General features: G+C 43.6%; 3 protein-coding genes across 3 annotated transcripts in view; all 3 read left to right on the forward strand.

Annotated features, from left to right (window-relative positions):
* Nucleotides 1–1,108: 1,108 nt before the first annotated feature.
* On the forward strand, nt 1,109–6,032 carry cbwd (COBW domain containing). Its single transcript, XM_036981746.1, is given in 5 exon segments — nt 1,109–1,155; nt 1,157–1,203; nt 1,878–1,964; nt 2,770–2,866; nt 5,948–6,032. Coding segments are annotated over 5 exon segments (363 nt in total).
* Nucleotides 6,033–13,321: 7,289 nt separating this feature from the next.
* Nucleotides 13,322–15,175, forward strand: foxd5 (forkhead box D5). Its single transcript, XM_036980089.1, has 2 exons — nt 13,322–14,208; nt 14,399–15,175. The coding sequence occupies exons 1-2, from the start codon at nt 13,471–13,473 to the stop codon at nt 14,513–14,515; spliced, it is 855 nt and encodes a 284-aa protein (XP_036835984.1). The 5' UTR covers nt 13,322–13,470; the 3' UTR covers nt 14,516–15,175.
* Nucleotides 15,176–16,029: 854 nt separating this feature from the next.
* Nucleotides 16,030–19,230, forward strand: part of pgm5 (phosphoglucomutase 5) — a 46,784-nt gene continuing 43,583 nt past the window's right edge. The window contains exons 1-2 of the mRNA XM_021606441.2: nt 16,030–16,684; nt 18,258–18,420. Coding sequence (XP_021462116.1) covers nt 16,427–16,684; nt 18,258–18,420 — 421 coding nt within the window. The 5' untranslated portion in view covers nt 16,030–16,426. The remainder of the gene's footprint in view (nt 16,685–18,257; nt 18,421–19,230) is intronic.

Here is a 19,230-nt window from a genome sequence, read left to right on the forward strand (position 1 = left end):
TCTCAAGATTTAGGGTAACTTGCTAAGAAAAGACAAACTAGCTGTTTGCTGATGTAAGAAACACAAACTAATAGTGTCATTATAGAACGCTAGTGGATTTATAATAAGCAAAGTGAAAACAGCATTGTTGTAATCAACATTGTTGAATGTTGTGAGATTCTGTGTTATGCACTATAGCCCGTTACCATATATGTGATTGAATATTATCTGCTGTTGGCTTGTGTGGATGTATGTGTTATGCAACATTGCTGACTTGAGACATTGTTAACAGTTTCAGGGCCATGGGCCTTTCTCATGATGGAAAAATACAGAATGACATGAAGACAGGAACTGTGCAATGAGTTGGTGGGGGCACATTCAGAACGTAGTGTTGCGAGAACAAACAGTCTTTTGTTAGATAACAGGAGCCAGGTGCCTGATAACTGTATATTCTACACAGCTACAACAACTGACTGCTGAAGCGCTTTAGGGGCTGGGACCAGCCTCTGCGCCATCAATCAACGATAGGGTGGGTGAGTCTAAACCACGCCCAGTCTCTACTCTGACAGGCCGTCTCGGGAGCAGGAACTACCTTTGTCAGAGTATGTTCATAATATCTTTGTCAGGAACAAGTCAGTTCTCTGTTTGCCCTGCGAGGTGGGACAGAGAGCCCGTATATACGAAAATTGCATTTACCACTTATTGCTTAGCTAATAAAAAATCCATAGTATACAATCGGTGACTCAATGTCATATTTATCCTGATACCAGATTCGAATTGACGCAACCCTAACAATGTGCTGCATTGACCATGCAGACTGAACGCAAGTGTCTCGTTGTTGAACATCAAATGTGTTCCTGTATGGAAGGTGGCACAGAGAGAAAGAGCGGAGAGTGATGACTCAAGTAGCAAAGTAAACTATAAAAATGTACGTTAAACAAACCAAACATTCAAATACCGGTGTAGAAGGTAAAGTAAAAACTCAAACCGGTCCCTGCATCAATACTGGTATATCAGAAAATACGGTATACCGCACAGCCCTAGTTATAGCTATGTTAGCTATTAACGCTATTAATACAGTACAGATTTACAGATTGTTCTGTTTGCAAAAATAATGGATTAGGTTTTAATGGACGAGGAGGATGACTGCCCAGAGTTCCCCATATCAGGAAAGCCTCTCACCTGGCATGCAGATACCTGTGACCATCATCACTGGCTACCTCGGTATGATAGCCAGGTCAGTCTAGTCCCAATGTATACTGCTGTGTTAGAAAAAAGTGTGAAGGTAGTGGCCATCAATCTTGGTCCCGAGAGATACATGATGTGTATTTTTTTCTTCTTCAAGCCTAGCACTAAAACACGGGTGGGTATAATTTGTGAAACTTTCAAACAGGAATCTCTTCCAAAAACGTCGTAAATAACAAAGGTTGCCAACAAACAACGCATACAAAGTTGTATAGCGGCAAATTAAGATACCGGGTCTGTCCTCACTCTGGTAGCCTATGGACAAACATTAAGAATAAGCTACGTGGTGAGTTGATGCCTATTCGACAGCTAGTTAACTAGGTGAATTGATCATGCTATGTTGTATGTGTTGTTTGTTGGCATCCTTGTACTTTACAAAGTTTTTAGAACAGATTCCTGTTGGAACGTAACACAAATTATACCCACCCCTAAAACACCCGGTCCGTCTAGCTCACAAGTAATTTGATTAGGCCCTAGTTGAATCATGTGTGTTATTGCTGGGCTGGAACGAAAAGCCTGCCCACCCTGTAGGTCCCCATGTCCATGGGTAGTGATTTACCACTGGGATAGAAATCTACAGTAATTACAGTGTGCTATGAATAGAGTTCATACCTCGCCTGCAGACCATAACATTTAATTCATAACCCATATAGGTGTTGGGAAGACAACGCTGTTGAATTACATTTTAACGGAGCAACACAATAAGATAATCGCTGTCATACTCAATGAATTTGGAGAAGGTATGTTCACTTTTGTGGTAATGTTGTCCCATCAATTTTTTGGGAAGGTACACAATTACTTGTTGCTTCATTACAGCTGTTTTCCCGAAGGCAGTGTGTTCAAGGATGTGCATTGTCTTTTATTGGTTGTACCACAGGGTTAAGTGCTCTAGGGAGCAGAAGAGAGCTTGGTTCAAATATATAGATGAAACTCTTGAGCTGCTGCAAGGTCATGTACAGCCTCACTTGAGAATCAAATCAAAGTTCACATTTTATTTGTCACATGCGCCGAATACAACAGGTGTAGGAAGACCTTACAGTGAAACGCTTACTTACAAGCCCTTAACCAACAATGCAGTTAAGAAAATCCCCCTCCCCAAAAAGGAGGAAATAAAAGTAACAATTAAAGAGCAGCAGTAAAATAACAATAGCGATGCTCTATACAGGGCGTACCGGTACAGAGTCAATGTGCGGGGGGCACTGGTTAGTCGAGGTAATTGAGGTAATATGTAGTTTAGTCTGGCTGTCAATTATCATGAAATAAGCCTACAATATCTGTGTGGACTCGGTCAATGGAACGCTATAAGGTTATAGCTGAGTAACAACAGATGTGTGCTTTGAACATACACGTGTTTTATCAGGTGCAAGTAGTAGTGCGTCTAAACAAAAATGTTTTGCCTACATTTTGACCAGATTTCATTTTTTTTACTGTGCCAAATGAATTTTTCTCAAGCTGATGTGTTCTGTTTTGTGTGCTATGGTTCTATGTCAAAAAAGAACATGTTTACTGCTCTGATAATATTGTTGTCCCTCGTCTGTCCTGTAGGAGGCGCTCTGGAGAAGTCTCTAGCTGTGAGCCATGCAGGAGAGCTGTATGAGGAATGGTTGGAGCTCAGGAACGGCTGCCTCTGCTGCTCCGGCAAGTATGCGTATTCTAACGATAAGAAATATTGCCACTTTACATCACAGTAGCTTTCAAATCTGTATGGACATGTAGAACTTCATATTGATTAATAGATATATTCAGTATTCCTAATCTCAATGTTAATTCCCTCTAGAGACAACGGCAAATTACACACATTGTGCAAAACAAATAACAAACAAACCCTCGCAGGTTTGTGGGTTACATTACAATGCATTACCTTAAAAGTGGATATGCTTGGTTAGTTTAGCATTTCCACTCCTGGTTATAAGGCTTGTCTCCTTACATTACCCATGACATACCCTCTATTCCCTGGCATTGGCCGCCCGGAGGGAGAATCATGGAGAACGAAAACAGCGCCTGCTCATCTATAGGTTCTAGGGAAACGCATCACCCTCTGGATTGGGGAGTGATATCTGAAACGCCTATTTCAATCAGGACAGGGAAGCCATCAGGCCGTAAACATTTAGCCAGGGATTCAGGGGGAAAAGGAAATCAATAGGAGGCCATTACAGGGAGAGCCCTGTGACGACTGGAGTTTGTCAATAAGTGACAGGTGTCAGTGGTCCAGGGATGCAGCCAGCCACAGCCCACTGGTCCACACACACGGGCCTGACAGAGCGTGCTCAGACCGGGACTCGCCTCACCCCTCCACTGTGTCATTGGCTGAGATAGGCTGGTTATTGACTGAGACAGGGCTGTCATTGGCACAGACGGGCCTGTCAATCAGAGATGTCCCAGGGGGCTGGCCCCTCCCATTGAGGAAGAGGCTGGACCGGTGGTGCATGGGATGCCACTCACAAACAGTGTTTTCATTACTCTCCTAAGGTTTTTTTTTCTCTTGTTGTAGAACAGAGAAAATGTTTGGAATGTCCACTGCCCAGTAGGAATACTCAGCTGTTCCTTCTGTTATGACAGAATACTTGGAAAACCCCTCAGAGAAAGTGACTTAAACACACAGGCTAAACCAAACACCAAAAGGCTGCAGTGTCAGAGTTCATATTTTTAGAGTGTGTACAAGCCCTCTCATTGCCTTTTCTGGTTATGTTTGTTTACAGGTATAGCCACAGTCATCCACGCAACATACGGAACACAGGTAAAAGCACATTCAAACATGGCTGAGTCAGTGTTCATTTATCTTTATTACTCTACATTCTCCTGAACGTCACACCGGAAAGATGTTCATTTTGATAGAAATCCTCAGGCAGGAAAATAGAAATGTTATTTCTCAAAAGCTCCATGTCAAGAGTCCTTTCCTGTTTATTGTAATATGTCAAAGTTGATATCGCACAACAATCCTCAATCTGTCAACCTATCTTTTCTTGACTGCAAGTTGTATATAGAGAGTTGCAAACCCCCTACATGCACACCACCCTCCCCAACTCAAACCCTATAGGGATGAACAGGCCAAGTGACACGGGGGGGCTGAGGCTGATCGAAACTGAAGGGGTAATTGATATCAGAGCAGATCACTCTAATAGGACGGTCATACCCCCTCTACGCTCCTCTACCCCCTGAAATACTAATCTGACTTGGGGCAGGTGGGAACTCAAGTCCCAGGCCTCTCACTCACCACCAGGCCCCAGGGTGTCCTGGTATTGGCCAGCGTGTTTACGGTGATGGAGGAAGGTGATATAATAGTGGTGATCATTGCATTTCATTTTTGATTTCCATCACTCGCTATGCAGCCTAGGGGTGGCAGCGTAGCCTAGTGGTTAGAGCATTTGACTAGTAACCGAAAGGTTGCAAGTTCAAATCCCTTAGCTGACAAGGTACAAATCTGTCGTTCTGCCCCTGAACAAGGCAGTTAACCCACTGTTCCTAGGCCGTCATTGAAAATAAGAATTTGTTCTTAACTGACTTGCCTAGTTAAATAAAGGTAAAATAAATACAAAACAGGCCGTAGCTGAGGGACATCCGCTGACAGGTTGATGTGTAGGGGTCAGGAGACGAGGTTACAACCCCTAGTCCCTCTGTTATTACATATTTCACTTGGGATGGAACCAGCACTCGCTTCATCCCTGACAGTGGCATAGAAAAGGTCAATCGGATTTATCTCACGTGGTTTCAACAGGTGATTTCTTTCTGCTATCACAGGTTGGATAGATGAGTTTTGCTCAAGTTCCTCTGTTCATTTTTGTGTCGTCACGTTTTGTGTCAGCTGTGACATGAGGGGTTGGAAGATGGATGAAGACATCATTATTGTATAACCTGCAGAAAACATAAGAGGGCCCATGTATCTACTCTCCAGTCCCAGGGCTTAATCAGGTTTGAAAGGAAGTTAAAAAGGTGAAAACTAGCTTACACTTTCTTTTACATCAGTAGACCGGAGGGTGATGAATTGTCAGAACCGAGAGTCGGACTCACTCCCTTTGGTTAATTGATTATCTTCCTGCAGCATCCGGCAGAGGATAAACCAGAGTGACTGGTCAATGAAGCAGCCAGGCATGCTCTCTCTGTCTGTCCATCTCTACCTTTCTGTATCTCTCTCTGTCTGTCCATCTCTACCTTTCTGTATCTCTCTCTGTCCATCTCTACCTTTCTGTATCTCTCTCTGTCTGTCCATCTCTACCTTTCTGTATCTCTCTCTGTCTGTCCATCTCTACCTTTCTGTATCTCTCTGTGTCTGTCCATCTCTACCTTTCTGTATCTCTCTGTGTCAACGCAAGAAGAAACAATGTGTTGTACTTACTAACCACCAATGCCTAATTTTATACAAACACATCATTTCACAGTTGTATTTCCAGAAAGGTTCTCCGTTTGTGGCTTTTAGTTTTGGTACACCCACTGTCCCATCAGTCCGTTGGTTGCCTGGTGATGTTGTTGATACAACAGAGAGGAATGTCTACACACCCTCAGACCCTCTGCTCTCTGTTTGTATTTTCCTCTCCTAACAAAATGGGGGTCCCATTTGAACGTAGCACATCTTTTACCATGCCACCCACACACAGTATACACATCCACCCCAGGGGGGGGGTGAGGGGGTGAGCGCAGAAAAGAGTAAAGTGGAACACCAGCACCAGTGTTACCACCAGACAACTTTGTAATGGTTACTGTATCAGTTTTACTGTTGTATTTGCAGGCAGATAGCCCTTGCAGACTTGACCATCATCAATAAGACTGACCTGGTGACTGGAGAGGAGCTCAAGCACCTTAGAGACAACTAGTCACCTTTTACAGACCTTTTTTTAACAAATACACTGTCCTGATAAAAGATTAGCCAAGTGATGATCTGTTTCAATTTGTAATAGCGCTTTTTGATTGTTCAGATCAGATGTGTGAGTACTATATGTTATAGATGGTATTGTTGCGTAATAATAAACATATATCCTTTCCTCTACAGGTCTCTAAATGGTCTGGTCAAGATTCTGGAAACGCTTAAGTCAAGGTGGGTTGGTTCATTTGGCCTAAATGAACGGTGGAGGGTTATTGAACGTGTATCATTGTCTACTGTAGCACTACTCTCACCTGGAGACATAACCAGACATGGAGACAACGCCATGCTTCACATCACAGGGAAATTACTATGACTATTCTCAAACACATACAACTAGCACAAGCACACACCCCCAATTATCCCCCTTGCATGTTTTCCCAGCTTTGTCCTTGTATCGCAGATGAAACATATTAGGCATGACATTGTATTTTTAGCCCCCCCCCCATCTCCACAGGGCTGCACCCCCGCCTACACAAACACAACCCCCAACCCTACGGTGTTCAGTTTCCCACAAGCGCTTGCTCTCTGACGCCCCACCAGGCACCACCGTGTGTGTGTGTGTGTGTGTGCGAGTGTGCGTGTGTGCGTGTGTGTGTGTGTGTGTGTGTGTGTGTGTGTGTGTGCGTGCGTGCGTGCGTGTGCGTGTGCGCATGTGCGTGCGGACGCTCTGCATGTATCAAAGGCAGGGTGTGTCTCGGATCCACTCTGCACTCAGAGGCAACAGAGCACAGATAGAGGGCTAACCTGAACAGCAATCCCACAACTCCTGTCATGTGTCAACGGTTCTCTGTGGACTGGATCTTATAAAGGGTTTAATTAATAACAGTCCAGATGAGTCCTATTCATTGCAGTGGTATTGTATCATCAACGTTGTTGCTTTCATTGCATCTGCATGTTGTAATGCAAATATCAAAGCATTTTGTGCACCTCTACGTTGACCCACCGTCTACTCCCCTCCCGTTATAATGAAACCAAAGATCAGCCGTGTTTTACTTGGCAGGTTAGCGTTTTTGTCATGAATCTTGTTCCGAGTGGTCACTAGCTGGCACAGCCACAAAGTCATACAATCTGATTTGAAACCTAAACTTAGCAACACTGCTAACCCTAATGCCTAACCCTGACCTTAATTTCAGCCCAAAAAGCAATTTTTGTTTCCATGAATTTTTACAATATAGCCAATTTTGACTTTGCAGCTGGCAGCTGAGGGGAAATCGCTCAGTTCTGCCCCCAGGACTAGACTCATGACAATACACATCAACCTGCTTTTATGTTACTTGTTTCCCTTGGGTGGCCCTATCTCAGGTACTGGATCTGCATCCCTGGAGTAAAGTAAGTGTGGCTTTGAATCATCAGGACTGCACCACTCTCAGCTCCATTCTCAATCACTCTCTACGAGCAAAGTCTATTAAACATGGCAGTGTAGCAGCCCACACAGAGGTGGTATTGTTGACCTTGTTTCCCTGTAATGAAGGACCCAAGCTATGGAAAGGTTGGTGTACTGTAAGTCCATGTGGGGGGAGGGGGGGGTTTACCACAGTAAAACTTAAATGACATGAATGGACTCAGTGCTGGTAAACCTCTCCACATGAATAGACTCAGTAGTGGTAAACCTCTCTTCACACTCTTCACATGAATGCAGTCACTGGTGTTTTCTCTTCTCCCAGCCAGCTGCAGTGGATTAGTGTGTGTGTGTGTGTGTGTGTGTGTGTGTGTGTGTGTGTGTGTGTGTGTGTGATGATCCCTGAGGAGAGTCATCTAAACACACTTGTCCACACAGATAGGCCCTTTCCCTGGCTTTCCACCCCCCTCTGGCCTCCCAGAGCCCACGCTGGTTGTTTGAAGAAACCCCCCACCAGTCCACTTGTGTGGCACTAGCAGCAGAGAGGGCTAAAGCTGCTGTACAATGTTTGTTCTCCTTGTGGGGTCAATGGGGGAGGTTGAGGAACAACAGGACAGGATCTGGGGGGGGGGGGGGGGATTTGCGGTCCACAGCTGATCTCTCTCTTAATATGCCCCAACAGACACACACACACAGACACACACAGTCTTGTTTAACCTTGTGGCGACACACACTTGATTCTCATTCAAAATCCTATCTTCCCTAGACCTGCATTGCTGTTTGCAGTGACATATGAAAATACCTTTCTTCTTGCAGCCATATAACATCACAGAATGCTTAACAGGCTCTAAAAAAGAATACCATATTAATCTCACAGTTAGATGCTTCCCGATTGAAGAACAAGCCATGTGTTTGCATGGTCCGTTGTCATGTAAACAAAGATACTACAGAAACACTGCACACCTCACTGTTGCTTCTTTATCTTACAGTTTGGCAGAAAAGCTACAGCTTGTGGAAGCAACAAGACCACATCTAGACAATGTAATGAGTGCCAATGGTGATCCATGAAAGGGAAATTACTTTGACTAGGCCTACTCTATCCATGGCTTAAACAATATCGTTTTGGTCTAGTTTTTTTCCCCACAGACGGCCCACAATCTGGCATTTATAAAGAATAGATTAGCAGTCGTCTAATCAACAACCACAGGTTTGGGGTCAATTATATTTCACCTTTGAGGAGGTGAAAATAATGGGACATTTTTTTTATTAATTTTTTGAATTTCAGTTACCCCCTGTATTGAAGTGGAATCGGCCCCAGCCCTGCTCTGTATGCAGTGGGACAGGGAGATACAGTCCTGGGGCAGAGTTTGGCCCCTAATGCCTTCAGGGGCTGACACACTAGTGAAAAGTCCACACTCTGCTTTTCTGTTTTTGTGCTTGTGACAGTAAACCAAGTAAACCAGGATCAATTTTTAGTCTGCGACCCAAAGATATCTGTCCTGATTATCCTGCCTCAAATGCCATCATATGGGGAAATGCTGGGGTAGTGTGCTCATTGGTTAGTTGAACGAGACAGGCTTGGCTTGGCATTGGTCTTCAGTCATGTTGTTTGCTCCTCACAACAGCTACCACAGGGCGTGGGCTTGTTAAGGGGGGGTTAATGTCTGCATTGTCATCAGTTTTTGCCAGGTCCCCTTTCCCACAAATTAGCTAAACCTCCCTTGCCCCACCGTCCTGCCCCCATAGGGCCAAACTCCCCTCCCTCCCTCCAAGTTTCTCTTTTCATGCTAATGAGAGTGTTATACCAAATGAAAAAGGAAGTGTGTAACCTTAACACTTCCTCACAATGCCCAAAATATATGCGAAGTGCCCTTGAAATGCTGTAAGGAAGTATACAACAGGAGGGAGGGAGAGCGGGGGGAGTGGGAGGGTAAAGAGAGGATGGGGGGGGGGGTAAATAAGGGCGTCACAACTGGTTTATGGTGCTTGATAGAGTTGAGCTTTTTGACGAATTCGTGGACAAACCCATCAGCAGCACTTAAAATGTAGTGTGACAATACTATTGTTAAATGTTAAGAATGTGCTGGTTCGATTTAACTATGATTTACTTTACTTAAGCAGATTATATTGACATTAATGAAATTATTGTTTTATTTAGCAATATAAAGCATGCAACGGTTTTGTTTCCCAAGAACTTCTTGCAATCAAAGTTTGAATAACAACCATAAAGCAACAGTAGTCCTTTTTAGAGTAGTCATTTCAAGGACAAAAACTAGTTTACGTTTAGTTGCTTTTACGCTTATAAAATGCAACAATATTAACCATGTGCTGGGCCAATTGTGTGCCGCCCTATGGTACTCCCAATCACGGCCTGTTGTGATACAGCCTGGAATCGAACCAGGGTCTGTAGTGATGCCTCTAGCACTGAGATGCAGTGCCGTGGACCGCTGCGCCACTCGGGAGCCCGAGACTGATGATTCTCGTGAAGGCTATAACATCAACGTTTTGAAACCAAAGAAACCTAACCTTTTCACATCAGAAACGTTCCGTTTTACAATAGCTTGTTTCTTTCCAGGATCTTCTGTGAGAGAAAGCATTCAAGAACAAAGCTGGACATCCCATGAATGTCATTCGGTTGAATGTGAAACAACATTCAGCCTTTGTCACTGGTTTTCAATAGGCATCCCTGTACTAATACAGTGTGCATTTATTTTACAGTATACCTTCCATCAAAATCATGCATTCATTTTTTTTAACCTTCTAGGCAAGTCAGATAAGAACAAATTATTGTTTTCAATGACTGCCTGGGAACAGTGGGTTAACTGCCTTGTTCAGGGGCAGACCTACATTTTTACCATGTCAGCTCGGGGATTTGATCTTGCAACTTTTCGGTTACTAGTCCAACACTCTAACCACTAGGATACCTGCTGCCCATTGATCTTCATGGGAGATGTAAGTTGGGCAACATTTGATATGGAAGCAAACTTCAAGTTAGGATTCAACGTTTTGTGTGTATTTGTTTCTGGACACTTTAGGTACAGTTGAAGTCGGAAGTTTACATACACCTTTAGCCAAATACATTTAAACTCAGTTTTTCACAATTCCTGACATTTAATTAGAGTAAAAATTCCCTGTCTTAGGTCAGTTAGGCTCACCACTTTATTTTACAAATATGAAATGTCAGAATAACAGTATAGAGAATTATTTATTTCAACTTTTATTTCTTTCATCATGTTCCCAGTGGGTCAGAAGTTTACCTACACTCAGTTAGTATTTGGTAGCATTGCCTTTAAAGTGTTTAACTTGGGGCAAACGTTTCGGGTAGCCTTCCACAAGCTTCCCACAATAAGTTGGGTGAATTTTGGCCCATTCCTCCTGACAGAGCTGGTGTAACTGAGTCAGGTTTGTAGGCCTCTTTGCTCGCACATGCTTTTTCATTTCTGCCCACACATTTTCTATAGGATTGAGGTCAGGGCTTTGTGATGGCCACTCCAATACCTTGACTTTGTTGTCCGTAAGCCAATTTGCCACAACTTTGGAAGTATCCTTGGGGTCATTGTCCATTTGGAAGACCCATTTGCGACCAAGCTATCCCAGGTGATCGTGTCTATTGCAGGTAAATCCCACCAGGTGACGTTGCAGGGGGTCCATGAACTCTACGAGCTTGATGAGTCCCCACAGGTGTGGGGGGAGGAGCCTAGGGTCAACCACCTTTTTCTTCATAAGTCAGCGCTGTGTGTCTGCGTGCGTGTGTCTGTGCCAAGAGATCCTACAGGAACAGTTAATCTCAACAGTACTAAAGGTGGGGGACAGGAACTAAACAAGAACTCCCCCCTCTCTCTCCTCATGGTGAACTCTACCAGTTTATTCTTGATACAATTCACATTTGGACCTACCTACTGCAATTGTGTTAATCCTCATAATTCTGGTGTTCCACTTCAGTCCAGGAGGACTTCAAAACGTTATGGTATTTACTGTTAATGATGACTACATGCCCAATCTGATAAGCATCTTATTGACTACAATACAGTAAGGTTTTACGGAGCACCAATTGTTGAGACTTTATGTAATTGGGCCCCTTGCTCACGGACCAGATGCTATGAGGAAACATTAGATTAGTGTGTGAGCGGACTTAATCCATAATCAACCATGTTGGCTATCTCATTACCCAGTGATACACCTGACCCTCAATCAAGATAAAGCGACAACTTGAAAATAGAGATGTAATTAGCCCCTTACTGTCATGTTCTCTGTAAATTATTTTTAACTTTGGAAACCCCTAACAATACACCCCTAACAATGAATACCTTATTCATTGGAGTTTGAGTGTATTCCTCAATAGTTAGGCTGTTTTAGGTCTGTAAGTTGTTGGTGAAGTTAAGGTTTTGTACAGACTTTTATCACATCTCAAAAGTGGTGCAACACAGAATTAGGCTGGTCTGTAAATGTCCAAGCGCTTGAATAATACGTTTGTTTGTATTTCACATATTATCACGTAAGGGCTGTTTAAATTATTGAAATAAACAAGAATCTGATTTAAAGATAGGTGTTTACAATATTTAATGTTTCACTATTATAAAGTATTGACTGGCATTTTGTTGTAATGGCTAATAATTGTGAACTAGCGAATTGATTTAAACTCGGGTCTTGTCTGAAGGTGTTTAACTAACGTGCGAAAATCCAATGCGATATTCCACAAGGTGCGTAAAAACGCTGCAAGCATATAACACCTTTGTTTTATTGTTGTGAAGTGACGTTGCATGGGGTCCCCATTCACATTCTGAATTACTAAGAATTATGCTGACAAGTCTCAGTCAAGGAATTTGCCATAGTGAGAAGATGTAGGGAGTTTTATTTTTGCGATTCATGTAAAATAACGAATTTAAATAAAATAGGTGGAAGTAAACGGCTAATTAGACGGAGAATTGCCCTGTAAAATCGGATGGTTTGTCTTAAGTCAAATTAATTTTGGCTTATAGTCTGTTTCCAATTTTACCCTATATGATAACTCAGTTAAACTTGTTAAAATGTCATTTTCTAACATCATTGTCTTGCCTAGTTCTAAATGCTCGTCTAATTTGCTGTGGCCATTCACGCCGGCTATGTCCCGTAGCCCTATAGCTCCCCGTGCAGCTGCGCAGTGTTCCACCCGATTCTGATGCTTATTGGCTCGTTAAGTTGCCTCTATAGCCTCTTTACTCTCCCGGCCACGGGGAGCTGTCCCACGGCCATTTTCACGGTCACACCACCTGCGGGCATCCCGAGGTGGCAAACTTAACGAAACCACGGGGGTCTGGGGGGTAAAACGCTGCGTTTATTATCAGCGGTAGGCGTGGTGTTCAAACTTCACATTGCATCCCCGGCTCCAGCCGAGCTACTGTGCTACTCTATTCTCTGCCCTGCGTAGCTTTTAATAGGCCTAATTGAACAGGAAATGTGCCACGGTTATCGCTCTAATGTTGACCGTGAATAAAGTTGAACACACTGTATACCAATTAAGGGTATAAAGTTGACCGTGATGTATTTGCGTTTGTAGACATAATGTGCCATGTCTGGAGCGGGGCACTTTGATAGAAGGAACTGGATACGTATTAGGGATCTTGCTAAAAATCACCATCTGATTCTACCCTCGCTTTGTAATAAATCATTTTTGCAAACTATATATAGGAACTACATTATGATAAGTATATTTCATTTAAAGGTCTTATGCTCCATGAACTTTGAGGTGTCTGCATACTAGATCAATATTATGTATGTGAGGATTCTCCGGAATAGTTTTCCCTTTGTCTGTCCTGACACCCTGGGGCGAGGGACGTCTCTGATAGGTCTGAGTGTAACTGGGCTGTGGCGGGGGGTACAACAACAGCCCACTAATAAAAAACTAAACTCCCACGGTCAACACAAACAGGCTGACCAGGACCACAGGGACAGGACGAGCCGAGAAAGTCAGATAATACATATATTTATGCGCTTTTACGCGTGTTAAGAATTAATGATACGGTGGTAAAAGTTTCGCTTTTACGCGTGTGTGGACGTTGTGGTCTGAGCCATGACCCTCTCCAAGGAGTATGAAACGTCCCAGCAGACTGGCTTGCCACTGAACGAGGATGAAGTATACATAGCGGGAGAGGACGAGCCTCTCCTTGACCGGCATCTTCTCTACCGGACGGACAACACCAGGGAGCCTCGCTCATCCGCCGAGTCCAGCGTCGAACTGGACTGCTCTGAGTTCGACTCATCTGGGGAGAGCGAGAATAGTTTCTGTGCAGACACACCTTCATTGGGAAGACCTCGCGGTTCTGTAAAGCCCCCGTATTCCTACATCGCTCTCATCACCATGGCAATCTTACAGTGTCCTCTGAAGAAACTGACGCTGAGTGGCATCTGCGACTTCATCAGCAACAAGTTCCCCTACTACCGGGAGAAGTTTCCGGCGTGGCAGAACTCCATCAGGCACAACCTGTCACTCAACGACTGCTTTATCAAGATTCCAAGAGAGCCTGGAAACGCAGGCAAAGGCAACTACTGGTCTCTGGACCCCGCATCTGAGGACATGTTTGACAACGGCAGCTTTCTCCGGCGCAGGAAGAGGTTTAAGAGAAACCAGCCGGAGTGTATGAAAGATGGACTCATGTTTTACCCAAACTTTAGCTGTTACCGGCCTTACTGCGTCCAAAGCCAAGTGAGCGCACCGGCTGCCCCTCTCTGGTGTATGCCCGTTCAGGACGGGCTTGTCATGCTACCTTCCTCCTACCTACCATACCCGAGTCTAAGCAGCAGCTGTAAGGTAGTTGCCCCCATGGACTTCAGAAAGCAACTTTACGCAGCAACTCCCGCAGTACAGAAGGCTGCGAGCGACACACATACGAAGTGTTCATTCAGTATTGACAGCATTATGACTAGAACCTTTCCTTATGTATCACATAACTCAAATCCACAGAACTCCAACCCCCATTGTTCTGTTGATCTTCCCACAGGCCCTGCTCGTTTGGTTCCCGAGCCTGATTCCAGCTCCCAATGACTCCATTCTGCCCAAGTGCAATGTTGAGCGCTGTTCCTTCAATAACAGAGAATGTCCAAATGCCTTACCTTAGTTGTTGAAGTGTTTGTTTGTTATAGCTTTTACCAAAGAAACCTCTGTGTTTGTATACAAGTGATACAATGATCCAATGGAGACACGTTTACGCATTTCTCAAAGAAAGTATTTAAACTGCATGTTGTTTATGTTCATTCAATGTTGAATACAGTATGTCAAATGAAGTTAATGTAAATATGAAGACTGATAATATATTTGTTAAAATATGGTGTCAATGTGAAAGTGGAACCACTTTTGCCAAATGTTAAAAATCCATTGTAATTTTGATTTTCGACATTGAAATGAAACAATAAAAATAGTTTAGTTTGCGGTGTTTGATTATGCTTAGGCCAAATTATTTCCTTCCCCACATTTTATTACACTTAGAAATTGACTGCTAAAGATGCCATCTATTAGTACAAAATAACCCGAGGAAATGATTGCACCTAAAGGTTTCCAATTTCGATTTCTGGAAAACCAGGTCTAAATTAGCAGGACTATAATATAATGCACATAATTACTTAGCAAAAAGGCAAAATAGGCATCGGAACAGTAAATGACAGTTGTTATTGTGAATTATTGTAAGCCTAGGCTCATATTTATTTTCATAAATGTTGTTTGTCCTGTAATTGGCGAAACAACCCGTGTTTGTCAATAAAACACATCAGTCTCATCAGTACGAATTTCGTGCCCTGTTTTGTTTTATTGCAAATAATTATTGTAATATTTAATTGAGTCGCTTTTAAATACATTAAATATCCATTAAAATAAAATTGATTCTATCTTAATTTCCTTACAAAATCGAATGAAAGCTTGAGAACGTCTGCATCCAGCTCTCGGCCAGTTCAATGCTGCCACCGTGTGGCCCAGGTTTAATGCATTTCAATACAGACAACTACGTTTATAGGACCAATAGGCCTACAATTTTGAAAAAGCACGTTTTACAAAAATGTCTTTCCTTGTTTTTGCTCCTGGTTGCGCTGTCCACTAAGTTATGCATCAGTGAACCAGCCCATATGCTTCTCTCTGGCCACCCATAACGCATCTTGCTCTTCTGATGTTAGCTTTTATGCATTATAGTACAAAGAGAGCGAGAGAGATAGAGAGAGCTGCCATTAAATAAGACGCACTCCATTTGTGTCACAGTTTAGTTATCATTCTAGTCCATTAGCTTAAAGTACAATTTTAAAACCAACTAGTATGTTTTACTTTACCATGTACTATATTGCCTCAAATGTGGGACAGGGGAGGTCTGCTTGACGCATTGCTTTGCCCATGGCCAACAGTGCGCCCTCGGATCCTGCCTCGTCACTTTTCCGCAAGTCTTTGACCGTTAACTGCTTAATGCTCGCACACTGACACTGCTTTGCCTTGTCCGGTTACAGCCCCAGCTCGACACAATTCTCCCCGTACTACACCGGGCTATTTTTGTCCAGAGGCGCAGCTGATTGTAGGGGCTTTTGGCCCTCCCTGATTTTGGCAGGCGCATGTCCTTGTGGAGAGTCGGGCTTATTTGGAAAATAGGGAGTTGTCAGGCGGAAGAGAAGACTTGGCTTAATATTACATTAGCCTATCCAAAGCTCTCACTGCAAGTTTTCTGTGGCATGTGTTTAAAACCTACAGCAGGCCTATAACTAGCATATATCTCAAACCGAGTTTATAAGCCAAGGAATTTGTTGACGGGGATTTATCATCTTAATAGCCATCCCTCTGGAAAGCGCTGGTGTGCTGTCATTGCGTAAACGCATCCCCCACCTCCCTCGAAAGTGCTACTTCTGGAGGACTAGAGCGGACATCACTGGACGTCTCACCTCCCTAACACAGTCTGTCTCCTACATATGTTTGACTCTCCACCTCTATCCAGCCGACAGTGAGTCATCCCCGGTGTAGCCAGTCGACCCGCCACTCCCGGTGGGTTCTTGTGCGGAGGATGGAGACAAACCCCATTCCCGTGGTAACGGTCCAGACGAGCCCGTTTGATGACCAGCGGCCCGGTACTAACGGGCTGCGGCGGAAGACGGCTGTGTTCGAGGGCAAGAAGAACTACCTGCAGAACTACATCCAAAGTGTACTGTCGTCCATCGACCTGAGGGACCGCCAGGGATGCACGATGGTGGTGGGCAGCGACGGACGCTACTTCAGCCGAGCAGCCACCGAGATTATAGTTCAGATGGCCGCTGCCAACGGGGTAAGACAAGAATGTCATTCCAGAAAGTTTGGAATGGTTCAGGGTTCGTGATGATGATAATGATGATCATGATAAACGAAGCACAGAAATAGCATAATAAACCATGGTATTTGATTGTTAATCCTCCATATGCCTATGGGTCGTATAAACTATGGTTTATACAGCTGAAACTCTAGGCAAGTGCATACAAGGGAAGGCTGTACACTAGTTTACCTAGCATAGCCTGCTCTGTTTATGCGCCTCTGAAACGATTAGTCAATCCAGTGGCCTTGTGTTAACACTCAGAATTATGGCGATAGGCGTACGTGGATATAGATAGGCAGGCTATGTTACAACCTAAAGTTTATACCCTCTCCCAGTGTCAGTGTGTTTGTTTGTGTGTGTGCGTGCGTGCGCGGGCTTGCGTGAGTGGCGGAGCCTTTTAACCAATTGCGCAGAGCGCTTGGAAAGGACAGCGGTCTATTCTCAGATCTATGCGACAACAAGCTTGGTGAAATACCTAAATGAAAAACTGAGGGGAATGTATTTGTTTTGAGATGGGTCTATTTTTTCTGCTGGCTCAGTTTAATGTCTCCTGCTTTATCGGCTGTTCAATTCCTCGTCCACTCCTGCCCACGCGCCACTCAGCTACATTCCTCCCTGCTTCGTTCGAAGCTTGGGGGATACCCAGTTTAGTGGCCACGAGCCAAACTCACATGAGATAAGCGCGGGGAAGACATTGAAAGAATATTTGTGAAATTCTGGGGGCAGAGTATGGAATGATGATAGGCATGACCTACAACGGGTCGCTGACAGGGCAAGGCAGGTGTTAAGTGCGCACCCAAAGGGCACTATTCGATCCAAAGCGATGTCTGGGATATGTTAAAATATAAATATATATATATTTATTTTTTACGAGGAGAGAATGTTGTCATTACCACAGCTGATTTTATTTTGTTTTCAAACCATACAAATGTTTTTGCTCTTATGCCAAAAACAAGGTAACCGGGTTTGATTGAATAGAGCCAAGAGTATCTCTCTCTCTCTCTCTCTCTCGAAATCATGAAGTGGGGAGATGCGCCGACGTCATAATAATTAATTCCACAAGAATGAGGACACTTTTATTTAGAATTGTTGAGATGCTAAAGCCTAGGGACAGAACATGCGAGACTATTCGCGCTACTTCAATAAATGGATGTAGACGCACATGATGACTGTCTGGAATGTAGCCTAGTCCAAGCCTGATAGAACGTCTGGAACCTCAGTCCGTGCCAAATTCTGGACGCATCTGGTCTGGAAAGATGAAGCCCTGAGCGTCATGACATAAGCCACATGACCAGTTCTAGAAAACATCTCTTGACTAAAGAGTTCTGAAGCGCATTACAATAAAGACATGCGAATTAAATCATTCTGTAAGCTACACTGAGCTAGTCTACAATAATAGGCCTTTTCATTCTTGAGTTGCGATGTTTGTACATGCTTTAGTCTTGAATAATGTATGATACAATTAATTACTTCAATATGTACATAGGTCCCAGAATAAGATTCAGTCAGCTAAAGTTCCTCAAACTCTCCCTCTGTCTGTTTCTTTCAGATTGGTCGGCTGGTGATTGGACACAACGGTCTTCTCTCCACCCCTGCTGTGTCCTGCATCATCAGGAAGATCAAGGCTATTGGTGGAATCATCCTGACAGCCAGTCACAATCCAGGAGGCCCCGGGGGAGACTTTGGGGTCAAATTCAACGTGGCCAATGGAGGTGAGGTGCTTATTTGACTGATTGCTGTCAACCTGCCAGCCAGTCAATTTGTCAGTCAGTTAAAGGATTGATGGATGTCCTCCTACCTAAGGAGTTTTCTTTTCACCACTGATACATGTGCTTGCTCTTCTTGGCTTTATGCCCAGGTTATTAGTGGGCTCTTTATTATAAATGTGTTTGTTAAAAGTGCTATATGAATACAATATTGGTGATTTATTGACTGAGTTAAGAGAGTTGGCACCATAGCCCACTCACAGCCCCATCAATTATCCGTGTATTCTCTAAACTAGGAATACTCACATATTCCTGAAGTTCCATCATGGACAGGCCTTCCGAGTCCCCAGGGTTTTACTGTGGAATCTCAGTCATCTTCCAGTCCTATAAATAGAGCAAAGTGGTGTTGCTCTCCTCATCCCTCATGTCTCACGCAACAGTAGTTATCTTTCAGAGCCCACAGACTGTGGCTCTCAAAAGGATTCTACACAATGTTCACTTTGTCAATGTCTACATGACTCCAGTAGCTTCTTACAATCCTCACATGGTGTATAGAAGATTATGACTACTCAGTAACATAACCTCTCAATCTAGAGCAAGATTTTATTTAACTTCCTATGAATAACAGTTGTGCATTAATATGCCACCATAGGCTTCACTGTTCTTAAACATGTACAGTGCCTTGCAAAAGTATTCATCCCCCTTTTCCTATTTTGTTGCATTACAACCTGTAATTTAAATGGATTTTTTTGGGGTGGGGATTTCATGCAAAGGACATACACAAAATAGTCCAAATTGGTGAAGTGAAATGAAAAA

The sequence above is a fragment of the Oncorhynchus mykiss genome, chromosome 6, assembly GCF_013265735.2.
Source record: "Oncorhynchus mykiss isolate Arlee chromosome 6, USDA_OmykA_1.1, whole genome shotgun sequence".
In the NCBI taxonomy this organism is placed as follows: domain Eukaryota; kingdom Metazoa; phylum Chordata; class Actinopteri; order Salmoniformes; family Salmonidae; genus Oncorhynchus; species Oncorhynchus mykiss.